Here is a 12,795-nt window from a genome sequence, read left to right as displayed (position 1 = left end):
AAAAGAGATAAAACAATAGGCTGTTTAAAGATACATATGTTTTCTTGTCTTTAGTTCTCGAAGGAGGATAGGGAGCCAGCGCTTTCCAGGAAGTTGGGAGGAAAGTCTGGGGAACTCCCCAGCAGGTGTTCAGGAAATAGGCTGGGGTGAAGTCACCATGGACCCTAGCTGAGGGGTCCCTGGGGAAGGACTTGGTCAGCACAGGGAAACAAGCCCAGCCCACCGTCAGAGACATGGTTGTGTCCTACTGATTGAGAGGGAGGGTACAAGTGGCCTTCCCACAGTGGTCACCTACTGAACAGGCTAGGGCAGGAGGGGAGGAGAGGGAGGGCTGGGGAGGCCTAGGGTATAGGGTCCTCATCTAGAAAGGCATCTGGAGGCAGAGGGCATGAGGTTGGAGGGCATGGGGTTTGCAGCAGGCATCCCTTGAAGAGCCTCTGGTCCCCCTCTTTCTATGTCTGATCTTTTCTCGAGAATAACGACCCCCCCACTCCCAGGATGCCCCTGCTATAGGATCAGGCTCACCACAATGGTAGCTTCTGGGCCCCCTAGTTTCCCTTTCTGTAGAGTGGCTGAGCCGGGAGGGAAGCCATAGCCACACTCCTCGCCTTACCTGGTGGAATGAATGCCTCGTGCCTAAAGGGGTTCTTCTGAGGCTAAGGGGCTACGCAATTGAAAATCTCATGGTTCACAGCTTGGCTCTGTCATTGGTTGTTATTGTTTATTGAGCACGTACTATGTGCAAAACACTGTTGTGAGCTCTTTGCATATATTGCTTCATTATTAGTTGTGGGGATACAAGCAAGTCACAGTATCTCTGACTTCATTCATTAAATGGGATATCTATTAAATGGTATTATAGAAATATTACAAAGCCACGTTTCCCAAACTTCAATGTACCTATGAATCCCCTGGGAACCTTGTTTAAATGCAGATTCTAAGGTCTATACCAGGGCCCAAGATGTTGCCTTTCCAGCAAGCTGCTGGGTGACGCTGATGCTGTTGGTCTAGGGGCCACATTTTTGTTTTGATTTGTTTTCCATGACGGAGTTTCACTCTTGTTGCCCAGGCTGGAGTGCAACCCAGGCACGATCCCAGCTCACTGCAACCTCTGCCTCCTGGGTTCAAGGGATTCTCCCGCCTCAGCCTCCCAAGTAGCTGGGATTACAGGCACGCACAAGCATGCCCAGCTAATTTTTGTATTTTTAGTAGAGACAGGGTTTCTCCATGTTGGCCAGGCTGGTCTCGAACTCCTAACCTAGGTGATCCTCCCTCCTTGGCCTCCCAAAGTGCTGGGATTACAGGTTTGAGCCACCGCACCCGGCCCTAGGGGCTACATTTTGAGCAACAAGAATTTAGAGCATCAGCGATTGGCAGTTGGTAGACACTCAACAAATTGAGTGAATGATTCAATTCATCCATGTTATGTGAATGATTAAATGAGATACTAGCTAAGAAACACACATAAACTGTAAGTATATGCAAGTGCTATGCAAGCATATGCAATCATCATTCTAAGACAAAAAGGCTGAATAATCTGCCTGGAAAAGGCCAGCCAAGAATAGTGACTCCACAGAGGAGTGGCTAGAAACCTGCTCCCATACCAGGCTGCCTGGGTCCACATCCCACCACTCAGCTGGGAGAGCCTGGGCAAGTAACTCACGCTTTCTGTATCTCAGTTTCTTCATCTGTAAATTATGACCTTACTGATTTATTTTCTTTCTTTCTTTCTCTTTCTCTTTCTTTCTTTCTCTCTCTCTTTCTCTCTTTCTTTCTTTCTTTCTTTCTCTCTTTCCTTCCTTCCTTCCTTCCTTCCTCCCTCCCTCCCTCCCTCCCTTCCTTCCTTCTTTCTTTTCTTCCTTCTCTCTCTTCTTTCTTTTCTTGTTTTTGACAGTCTCGCTCTGTCACCCAGGCCGGAGCACAGTGGTGCAATCTCGGCTTACTGCAACCTCCATCTCCTAGGTTCAAGTGATTCTCCTGCCTCTGCCTCCCGAGTAGCTGGGATTACAGGCGCCTACCACCACACCCTGCTAATTCTTGTATTTTTAGTAGAGACAGGGTTTCACCATGTTGGCCAGTCTGGTATCGAACTCCTGACCTCAGGTGATCTGCCCCCTCCTCGGGCTCCCAAAGTGCTGGGATTACAGGTCTGAGCCACTGCACCCAGCCTCTGTGGGATTTCTTGAAAGGATTCAGTTCCATCACTGCACTGGGTCTGGTGACTGCACTGGGTCTCCAGCACTGGATCTGGTGTATAGCATCGCTAAACGTTTTAGAAATTATTATTTGTATTATTATTAGTAGTAGTAGTAGTAGTAATATTTGTCTGCCTCCTGGATTGGGGCAACCCCCAAGCCCACTGGAGTGGGCCTCAGCTCCGAAAGGATGGGCGCCCAGCTTTCTGGGAGGCGCAGAATCAATTGCTCCCCCTTCCTTTGTGCCCCTGTTTTTTTTCCAACAGTGCTACAGTTGTAATGCACATGAAAATAGATTAAAATACAGCCGCCCCAAAGAATGCGAGGAAGGGAGTGAAAGAGAAAAATACTAGGATCCTGTAATGGATTGAATTGCTGCTGAGAGTTTGGGGATTCTGAAGCACATGGTGAGGGTCCGTGGGCCTCTACGGGCACCTCAGGAGCAGGGGCTGAGTGAGGTTCCGCAGGCTCTTCCAGTTGCCCCTTTTTTGGGGTATGTGGCCATGAACAGTAAGCCCTATTCCCCAGTGTCTCTAGGTCTTTCTTTCATCACTTATAAGTTGGGAGAATTTGGAACCAAGGATTCTCCTCAACTTCTAGAAAGACACTGAAAGACTCTTCCTCTTGGACTGCCGTCTAAACCCAGACTGTGCAGGGCTTCCCATTTTGTAGATTTCCACTGTTTAGGAGACACAAGAGTGGGGTGTAAAAGCCCAGATTCTGGAGTGAAATAGATGTTGTTTCAACCCTGATTTCCACTTACTAGCTCTGTGACCTTCAACAAGTGACTAAAAATCCGTAGGCCATATCTTTTTTATGTGCAAAACGTGAGTGGGGGGATATGGAAGTGTTTCCTGCGGCTATAGAAAGCTGCTAGCAGCGTTTGACATGCAGTCATGTTCGATTAGCAGCAAGTGATTTTTGTTGGCAAAATTTCGGGGCTGCTTAGGGATAGACCGCTGGAAAACTCAGGCTGTAATGGAAGCTGAAAGGGAGAACACGTGCGCCCCCGCATGGTAGGCGCATTAACTGCAAGGGCAGTACCCTAGGTCGGTCCCAAGGCCCTCCTAGTGAGGGTGAATGTTGCTCTTCCTCACACCAGCTCTGTGGCTTTGGGCAAGTTCCCTTGACTAAGAGACAAAAGGATTTCAACCAGGCGGTCTGGAGACCCGACATGATTTGTAAATGAGTCAGGCATGGTACCTCAATCTGGGCTTCCTTTCCTTAGCAGGGTTCAGTTTTCTTTGTTCCATTCAGTCTCTCCGGCCAGCTGTTGGAAACTTAGGGGTGCTAACTTCCCAGTCATTAGCAGCTTGTCTCCTGGGAGAAATTCAGTTTCCAAGGCTACTTTGAGGAACAATGCTCTTTGGATGTATGATTCTGGAATCATTTTTTTAAACTTCATTAACTGGGTCACAATGAAGACACTGCTTTCTATTTGAGACTCGAGACATCAATTTTTTTTTTTTTTCTGAGACAGAGTCTCGCACTGTTGCCCAGGTTGGAGTGCAATGGCATGATCTTGGCTCACTGCAACCTCTGCCTCCTGGGTTCAAACAATTCTCCTGCCTCGGCCTCCCGAGTAGCTGGGATTACAGGCGCCTGTCACCACGCCCGGCTAATTTTTTGTATTTTTAGTAGAGATGGGGTTCCGCCATGTTGGCCATGGCTGGCCTCAAACTCCTGACCTCAGGTGATCCACCCACCTCAGCCTCCCGAAGTGCTGGGATTACAGGTGTGAGCCACCGCACTTGGCCAAGACATCAATCTTGAGTCTCCAGAAAGAGCATTTTCAAATCTTGGGGCCCTGAGGTGTCATCTGTACCAATGAGAGTGTGTGAGGCCCAGAGAGAGAGGTGAGTCATTTTCCTCCAATATGTGATTCCGTAGCTGCTGGTCCAGTCTTGGACACCTGAAGCTATCCAGACCATACCATTTTACAGATGAGAATGCTAAGGTCAGAGCAGTTGGGTGAATGGCCCAACAGCACACAGCCAGCCCATGACCAAACTTGTGCCGGAAGACAAGTCTCAGAATTCCCCGTTGTGGGCACTTCTGGTCCCCTCCTTTTTTTTAAGGAGGCAGAAGCGCAGGGGTCTATGGATACAGGATCCTTCCAGGTGTGTGTGTGCGGCAGTGGCCCCTCCTGGAGGCCCAAGGACCCAGAGGAACCCACAAGCCATTGAAAAACAGTCAGAAAACATCTAAGTAACCATCCATTTAGTATCTGTCACAAGGCCACAAAGTAAACTAAATGGAATGTCTTTGCCTTAGGCAGGAATCCAGCTTGGTGTATTGACTCTCTGGTACTTGTTAACAGAGATGAACAGTTATGATTTTTGTTTGTTTGTTTGTTTGTTTATTTTGAGATGGAGTTTCTTTCTGCCGCCCAGGCTGGAGTGCAGTGGCGGGATCTCGGCTCACTGCAGCCTCCATCTCCCAGGTTCAAAGGATTCTCCTGCCTCAGCCTCCCAAGTAGCTGGGATTACAGGTGCCTGCCACCACCCCCAGCTAATTTTTGTATTTTTAGTAGAGATGAGGTCTCACCACATTGGCCAGGCTTGTCTCAAACTCCTGACCTGAAATAATCCACCCGCCTCGGCCTCCTAAATTGCTGGGATTATGGGCGTGAGCCACCATGCCCAGCTTGTTCATTTTTAAATTGAGGTATAATTTTCATGCGTTTGTTTTTGATCTACGAAAAATCAGGAAAACCCCAAATGATTAGTTAAAACTACTTCAAAACATGGGACCTGTGCTGGGTGTGGTGGCTCACACCCCTAATCCCAGCACTTTGGGAGGCCGAGGTGGACAGATCACTTAAGCCCAGGAATTTGAGGCCAGCCTGGGCAACATAGTGAGACTCTGTCTCTACTAACAATACAAAAAAATTAGCCAAATGTGGTGGTGGCACACATCTGTAGTGCCCACTTGCTCAGGAGGCTGAGGTGGGAGGATCACTTTAGCCCGGGAGGTGGAGGCTGCACTGAGCTATGATTGCACCACTGCACTCCAGCCTGGAGGACAGAGCAAGACTCTGTCTCAAAAATAAAAACAAAAACAAAAATGGGGCCCATGGCAGGGGTGGGAGTGGGTAGAGGGGACTCTGCCAGTGGGAAGGTTGGAAGCCACTCTGAGGAATCCCCAAGGAAAGCTATACAATGGGCAACTGTGGAGGATATCACAGAGGATTCCAGCCCAGAGTCTCCAGCAGGGCCCGGGACCCTCGGAGGTTATAGCAGCTCCTTCCAATGGAAAAGCATGTTAGGGGCACTCTGGACCCATTGCTTTGCTCAGCAGGGCCCTGGCCCCCTTAAGGTTCTTGATTTCAGTGTTTACCGACCAGATCTATCCTCCATCCCAGCTTAACAGTTTGAGATCATCAAGAACCCAAGAAGTAATGGATATTTTCCATTTTTATTAAGTTCTCAAGGAAAAAGAGAGAGGAGGAATGATAAATCTCAGTTTATTATTATTATTTGAGACACAATTTCACTCTTGTTGCCCAGGCTGGAGTGCAATGGCATGATCTCGGGTCACTGCAACCTCCACCTCCCAGGTTCAAGAAATTCTTCGGCCTCAGCCTCCCAAGTAGCTGAGATTACAGGTGCCCACCATGATGCCTGGCTAATTTTTTGTATTTTTAGTAGAGATGGGGTTTCGCCATGTTAGCCAGGCTGGTCTCGAACTCCTAACCTCAGGTGATCCACCTGCCTCGCCTCCAAACGTGCTGGGATTACAGGAGTAAGCCATCGCGCGCAGCCAATGTTTTTTTTTAACATCTCTAATTACAACTCACTTTCAGCAAATTCGTCCTGAAGAGGCAGCACAAGAGACTACGGTATCTTTGTTGTACGAGCAGTATGCTAATACTGTCCACTAGTATTGTCCATAGTATTGAGCTGCTTCTGAATTAACTCCTCATATCAGCCATTCACTTATTAGGAAGCTGCGACTGGTTCATTTGACTTGAAACGTGATTAGAACTGGTGCATCCTGTTACAAACTGCTTATAGATCCAGCGGGCTGTGTGTGTGTGTGTGTGTGTGTCTGTGTGTGTGTGTGTGTGTGTGTGTGTGTTTCTGTGTCAGAGGGAGGGAGAGGGAAAGAAGTTTATCAGGCGAATAACAGCAGCTACAGCGGTAGGACGGAAGACAGTCATCCCAGAGGAAATGGAGCGAGTGTAAGTGCGAGTATGAGAAGTGACTCATTTATCACTCATCTTGGGACGGGAGCAGCCCCCTTTTTGTGTTCATCTGAAAACCCCACGACCTGGAGCTTACGATCACAAACACCAGTATCTCACAGGCTTTTTCGATTCTTGTGTTCTGGTTAACTTGGAGCACAGCTGTGCCATCAGTACTTTCTGCAAAACTAACCCCCCCACACACACCCCCGCCGCCCCCGGGTTTTAGCCAGAGAAGTGAGCTGGCAGTGCACGGACCAGAAAAAAGAATGGACTTTGAAAAATGAGGGCTGTTTTACTATCATCTTCGCTTTGATGATTTTATTCTTATTTGTTCTCAAATAGCCTTTTTGCAAATGCCACTGCCACTGCTATCTGGAAGAGCAATGTAAAAGTCACAAAGGAGCCACAGCTCATAGGACAGCACCATGTCCCTGGAGGATAAGGGACAGGGCCTCAGTGACTGAAATGAGAGCAACAGCGAAACGTGGCAGACAGACCACAGAAGGAGATTCCTGGAGATTCCACTTCCCAAGCTAAGCCTCGCAGGCATGACGCATGCTTGTGTTGTTACAGGGTGACGGGACATTTGTGCTCCAGCTTCAAGCAAGCAAGGCAAGGATGCAAACTGAAGAATAGGCGCCAACATCACAAAATGATAAAACAAGCAAACCAAAACCAGAACACCCAGTCCCACTCCAAAAGAAAGAGCTTTCCGAATGGCTGTGTCCCATGCACTCGGTCCACGAGTGAGAGCTGGGGGGCTCTGCAGTGCGGGGCTTGTCCTAATACTCCCCACCCCTGGCTCCATTTGGTACATATTCAGAGGTTGTAAACTTATTATTGTTTTGAGATGCAGTTTCGCTCTTGTTGTCCAGGCTGGAGTGCAATGGCGAGATCTCGGCTCACCACAACCTCTGCCTTCTGGGTTCAAGCAATTGTCCTCCGCTTCCCGAGTAGCTGGGATTACAGGCATGCGCCACCACACCCGGCTAATTTTGTATTTTTGGTAGAGACGGGGTTTCTCCATCTTGGTCAGGCTTGTCTCGAACCCCTGACCTCAGGTGATCCGCTTGCCTCAGCCTCCTAAAGTGCTGGGATTACAGGCATGAGCCACCGCACCCAGCCTAAACTTATTTTCATTACTGTTAAGCCAAACGTAATCACAGCATAATCCCAGCTAAAATTAACTTTGTTACTGCTCACTTATCTTAGAGGCATATAAGTCTAACTTCAAAGATAAATGCTCTCCTTAATTGTTAAAAGACTTGATGCGGGCTTCAAAAGGTTTTGTTTGTTGTTTGTTTCATTGTTTGAGACAGAGTCTCGCTCTGTTACCCAAGCTGAAGTGTAAGTGGCATGAGCTCAGCTCACTGCAGTCTTGACCTCCTGGGCTCAAGCGATCCTCCCACAACCTTCTAAGTAGCTGGGATCACAGGGGCACGCCACCATACCCAGCTAATTTTCTACTTTTTTGTAGAGAGAGAGTCCCCCTCTGTTGCCCAGGCTTGTCCTCACCTCCCAGGCTCAAGCAATCCTCCTGCCTTGGCCTCCCAAAATGCTGGGATTACAGGGGTGAGCCATCATGCCCAGCCCCACTCCACATACTTTTAAGATGAAGTGGTTAAGCACCCCTGTGGCCAAAGGAGGTGAAGACAAATGGATAAAGGAGAGGAAGTGCCAGCCTTCTCTCTCATTCTTGTGGGACATAATTTGCCCCTTAGCCCATTTGGATCAAACTATAAAATGGCAAGAGCTCCTTGTCATGGAGGGACACACTTTTAAGTCAGACGGGGCTAGAGAGAACATTTTCTTCCAGGTAGATGGAGTGTCTTGCTCCAGACCCTGATGTCTGCAGGAGAGCTCTAAAAATGCCCTCAGATTGTTGGGAGCGGTGATCCATGCCTGTAATCCCAGCACTTTGGGAGGCCAAGGTGGGAGAATTGCTTGAGCCCAGGAGTTTAACACCAGCCTCAGCAACAAAGCAAGATCCCATCTCTACAAAATAAAAAATTAGCTGGGCATGGTGGTGTGCACCTGTGGTCCCAGCTATTCAAGAGACAAGCAGGTGGATCGCTTGAGCCAGGTAGGTCCATGATGGCACACAGCACTCCAGCCTGAGCAATAGAGCAAGACCCTGTCTCAATAAACCAATAAATACATTGAGCAACTTTTGTTGGACCACAAGGAACTTTGTTTATGGATAGGTACAACCCTCTCCCAGGAAATTAAAGCCCAGCGGTGACCCCCATCTAATGTCTCATGTTAGCAGGGCTGGGATGAGTGTGCTTTTCGGGACCCACTGCTACCTAAAGAGGGAGCATTGGCCAATGGCCAAAAATAAAGGAAGCAGCTGTGAGTGGGTCAGTGCCTCCACGGCCTCAAGATTCCCCGGGAGAGAAGAGCAACGCTGAACCTCCCAGTGAAGACCACTAAGGGACAAGGGAAAGAGGAATACAGATAAATTTATTAGTTAAATACTGATTTTCCAGCCATTTCACCTTAAGACAATGTTAACAGGTTTGTGGGTTAGGGAGGGTATATGAGGGGGCCTTTGGAAGAAAACAATGTAAATGATGATTAAAACAGAATCTTGGTTCAAAGGTATTCTCTGCTACAGCCAGTAGGATTTTGGAGTGAGGGGTCTGGGCGTGTGGGGAGGCATAGTAACGCCACAGTCAGCTACAGCTCTGCTGAGAAAGAGGAGGGAGTCTCCATGAGCTCCAGCATCAGGGGCAGAAACAGCAATGTGCAGAGGAGAACGCGGCAGATCCCGGAGCAGCTCAGAGTCGGAGGCTCCCTCCAGGCCCCCCTGCCGTGTCTTAGCAGTCGTCTTCTTTCCAGGAATTTTGTTGTGTTGTGTTTGTTTGCTTCGAATTCGTGTTGCAGAATCTCTGGCTTTTTGCCTCCTGGACAAAAGACTTCTGCTGGGGCGAGGCTGCAGGTCCAGAGGGACTCTGGCTGCCATCTGACCAAGGGCCAGGAGGAGCAGACAGACAGCAGGTGGGCCAGCCCTTGGGCCACTCCTGCCCCCTGACCAGGACTCTGTCCACTTACACTCTCCCCAGAAGGACCTCGAGGCTGGGCTGAGTGCTTGCCAGACTGGCTTGAGCAGCAGAACGTTTTGTTCTTACTCAGAACCCCTCTATGTGTGACACGGTGAATGAAGGGTCTGCAGTGAACTCGAGGGGGTGCCGTTTGGCGAAACTACCCAGCTCTTGTTTTGCCAGGGGAGAGACATGTACAAGCTGCGGGCAGAGCTGAATCGCTCAGAGCGGGAAGAGGGATTTTTATTTTGAGAGATGTTGGAAGTGAAGGAGCAAAGGCCAGCAGCAGGGGGAAGGCACCTGGGGGAGAAGTTGCCAGCTGCATTTTGATGAGGCTGCGCTGTGGTGGGTGAAGTGCCCCTCTAGCTCCCCAGGAAGTGTTCAGTCACTTGTATGTCACACCCCACAGTTTTGGAGTCAGATTTGGTATTAGGGATGCAGGGCGGTGCCATGCCTCAAGCGGATGGATGGGGCAAGGGCCTGTCCCCAGGGGCCCGTCGCATCCAGGTACATGGCAAACAGATGCCGTTATTCGGGCTGGAGCAGGGGTCCCAGGGCCCGGCCCTCCGCTTGTTCTCAGATCCTCGGTGCTAGAAACACAATGCAAAACCCACGGTCTAGGCCACAGTGGTGAACACAGGGGACAAGGACATCTGGGGAAAGAAGTCTCCAACTCACAGGAGAGATGCAGTGTGCTCGTGCTGAAGGGTGGGCTCCCTCCAGTCCCACCAGCGTGTAACGGCATCTGAGAAAATCCAACACCCGCTTCCCCTAACCAGATTGTCGACTTCAAGTTTCTTCCCAGTTGTTGTTCTGGAGTCATTACCAGGCAGAGGAGGCCGGCCCCTGGGAGCCCAGGGCCTCCTTTGCTATCCTCCAAGTCCCAGGTCCGTGCAGGAATTTGAGGAGGGAAGAGGGAAGATTACGCAGTGATTATGTCCCCGTGACTGTCGGCCAAGACCAGGCTGTTCCAAGAGTCCTGCTTGGAGCTGGTCTGCGGAGACTGGCTGACAGGAGACGCATAGCCTTGTGGGGAGAGCTTCAGGGCCGAGAGGACCGGGTGGATGGAGGGCCCATGGCCAGACATCGCACTGACTGAGAACGTCTGAAAAGCAGAAAGCACACGATGAGGCCCATGGAGACGCTCCTGAGGGCTTGGGAGGTCTAGGCTGGGGAGGGTGCCCTGCTATGCAGATGTCCCTAGGATGGCTCCAGCTCTCAGGAAGGGACCAAGGAGCACTTCTCTCTGTTTCTCCTGATCCCGGTGATCTAGGCATGAAGGGTCTGGGTGATGCATCAGCTGCTTCTGAGCACAGTATACAACCAGGGCTATGACCCGGTGGCCCTGTGGATACTGTGGTTGCCCAGAAGGCTCTCATGGTTACAGGAGACACTTTCTACCATCCTATCACCACCACATCCACTTTCCAACAAAGAAGCCGTCCACCCGGCCCAGAAGGGGCTCCTGGTGCCCCTGGTTCTGTGGGATCAGGTTCTCCCAGACAATAAGAAGCTCACTAAGACACGGCCTCCTTCAGTTAAGAGCAGAGACGAGATAACAGCCAGGGCTGGTCAAAGGAGACCGTGATCAAGCTTGGTGCATCCTGGTCCCAAGAGAGGGAACTGCAGAGGGGAGGAGGCAGGGAGGCCGAGACGCCGCCATCCTCCGCCAGAGGGAGCATGGGCTGCCCCAGGGCGTCCCCTGACACACGTGCAGAGCTGGGCCTCATGAAAGTGGCATCCTGCCTGTGACCTCCCCACCAGCCTGCCCTCCCTGCCCTCTGCAGGATCCAGGCCTTTCCCCATGCCAGCTTCCTCCTCCTTCCCCACCTCCTCCTGTTGAAGTCTAACCTCCCTGCACGTAGGAGGCAGACTTGCCTAGAGAACCTCTGCTCGGCCTCCGACAGCAGAACCACGCCTCCCTCGCCCCAGCACGCAGTCTCATTCAGGTTGTACTTCTGTGTTGTTTTCCGCCCCTGCCACCCATGCTGTATGCCAGCCCTGGACTCCCCTCTCTTTGTTTCCAAAGATGACGGCATAGAGGAGCTGTTAAAAAATTGTGAGTCACAGTCATGTCCACATCACCATCTTGATAAGATGTCCTGAAATACAGCCCGATGCAGATGCCCCTAGCCTCGTGCGGCCCTGAGGGCACCACACAGCTCAATGACTGGGTCTTCCTAGCGCAGAGGGTAGCTCACTGCTTGCACCTGTGAGGCCTGGCTGCAAGTCCCACCCAATACTAGGCTGGCCTCTGGGACTCTGCAGTCGGCCTCCCCACAAACAGCCCTGGCGCCCCAGCCATGGCGCGTACCTGGGACACGGAGCTGCTGTGCCCGTAGTGAGATGACAGGCCAGGCTCTGTCTTGATGGGACGCATCTCCTCGCTGCTGCTGGTGGTGGCGTTGCTGGAGTTGCTGGAAGCACCGCTGGCGGGAGGAAGGCTCTCACTGCCTGAAGGAGCTGGAATGAAGCAGAGTCACCACACCCAAATCAGCGGCAGGGACAAATGAACAGCCGGCAGCCTGCGAGACAGCCGGGATGGGTGCAAGCTAATGGCTTTATCTACATTTGCCGGGGACAGCAGCAGGGGTCCTTATCAGCGGAGGGCTACAGTTCTCACAGGGATGGCTTCTTCCCCCTATCTCATCTCAAACCCTTGAGGCCACATGTGTTTCAGGATTCAAAACTTTAAAAAAAGATTCTTCCTCATTCAACTTGAAGATTCAAAGTTTTACAAATCCAAATACTGTGTATTATTACAGAATACCTCCAGCAGGGCCTGAGATAATACTCTGTAATGAAATACAATAATATCCCCACAGCAAAACATGTGAATATCATACTGAATGGAGTAAACAGAGACTATCAACAGCCTAGTGTCTGTTCAAAATAGGTTTTGCTGCTGAATCTAGCTTCCTGGATTTGGAATTTTGGACTGGGGATTGTGCGACTGAACCGTATGTCTTCTCTATCTGTGATTGCTACGTGAGAGGAAATAAGGTTACCCAGGGGACGTAGGGGACTCGTCAGCAGTAGGGAAGCAGGAGGAGAGGTGGAAGACCACAGGTGTGAGACACTGAAAATTCCAGTAGGAAATATGCCTGCCAGAAGGGGTAAGCCATGGTTGAATGTACAAAAGCAGAACTTTGATCATGTTCTTGGTAGTGGAAAGGGCCCATTTATCTGACTCTGTCATGCCTTAGGTTAGAAGATAAATTTTTCGTCAGATCAGCCAACTCATTTTCTCTGTGACTGCAGCACCGACCAGTCAAATCTTTAACTGGGTAGCAGTACTGAGTGAGGAATGTTTTGGTAGGGAACATAAACGTATTAAAGAACAGCCCTTGTTCTGTCAGAAATTTAT

At 50.3% G+C, this 12,795-nt stretch overlaps 2 protein-coding genes across 3 annotated transcripts in view; both read right to left on the bottom strand.

The window, feature by feature from the left end:
- Positions 1 to 6,637: 6,637 nt before the first annotated feature.
- Positions 6,638 to 7,507, bottom strand: LOC100610787 (putative uncharacterized protein C8orf49). Its single transcript, XM_016960182.3, has one exon. It carries the CDS (start codon positions 7,409 to 7,411, stop codon positions 6,719 to 6,721), a length of 693 nt encoding a protein of 230 aa, XP_016815671.1. The 5' UTR covers positions 7,412 to 7,507; the 3' UTR covers positions 6,638 to 6,718.
- Positions 7,508 to 8,828: 1,321 nt separating this feature from the next.
- GATA4 (GATA binding protein 4) overlaps positions 8,829 to 12,795 on the bottom strand; it is a 55,685-nt gene continuing 51,718 nt past the window's right edge. For both annotated transcript variants that reach the window (XM_009440250.5, XM_009440249.5), the window contains exons 6-7: positions 11,743 to 11,891; positions 8,829 to 10,533 (exon numbers count right to left, since the gene is read on the bottom strand). In XM_009440250.5, coding sequence (XP_009438525.2) covers positions 10,351 to 10,533; positions 11,743 to 11,891 — 332 coding nt within the window. In that variant the 3' untranslated portion in view covers positions 8,829 to 10,350. The remainder of the gene's footprint in view (positions 10,534 to 11,742; positions 11,892 to 12,795) is intronic.

Source organism: Pan troglodytes, chromosome 7, assembly GCF_028858775.2.
Source record: "Pan troglodytes isolate AG18354 chromosome 7, NHGRI_mPanTro3-v2.0_pri, whole genome shotgun sequence".
Taxonomy (NCBI): domain Eukaryota; kingdom Metazoa; phylum Chordata; class Mammalia; order Primates; family Hominidae; genus Pan; species Pan troglodytes.
The sequence above is the reverse complement of the archived record's forward strand: the minus strand, read 5'-3'. Positions and strand labels throughout refer to the sequence as shown.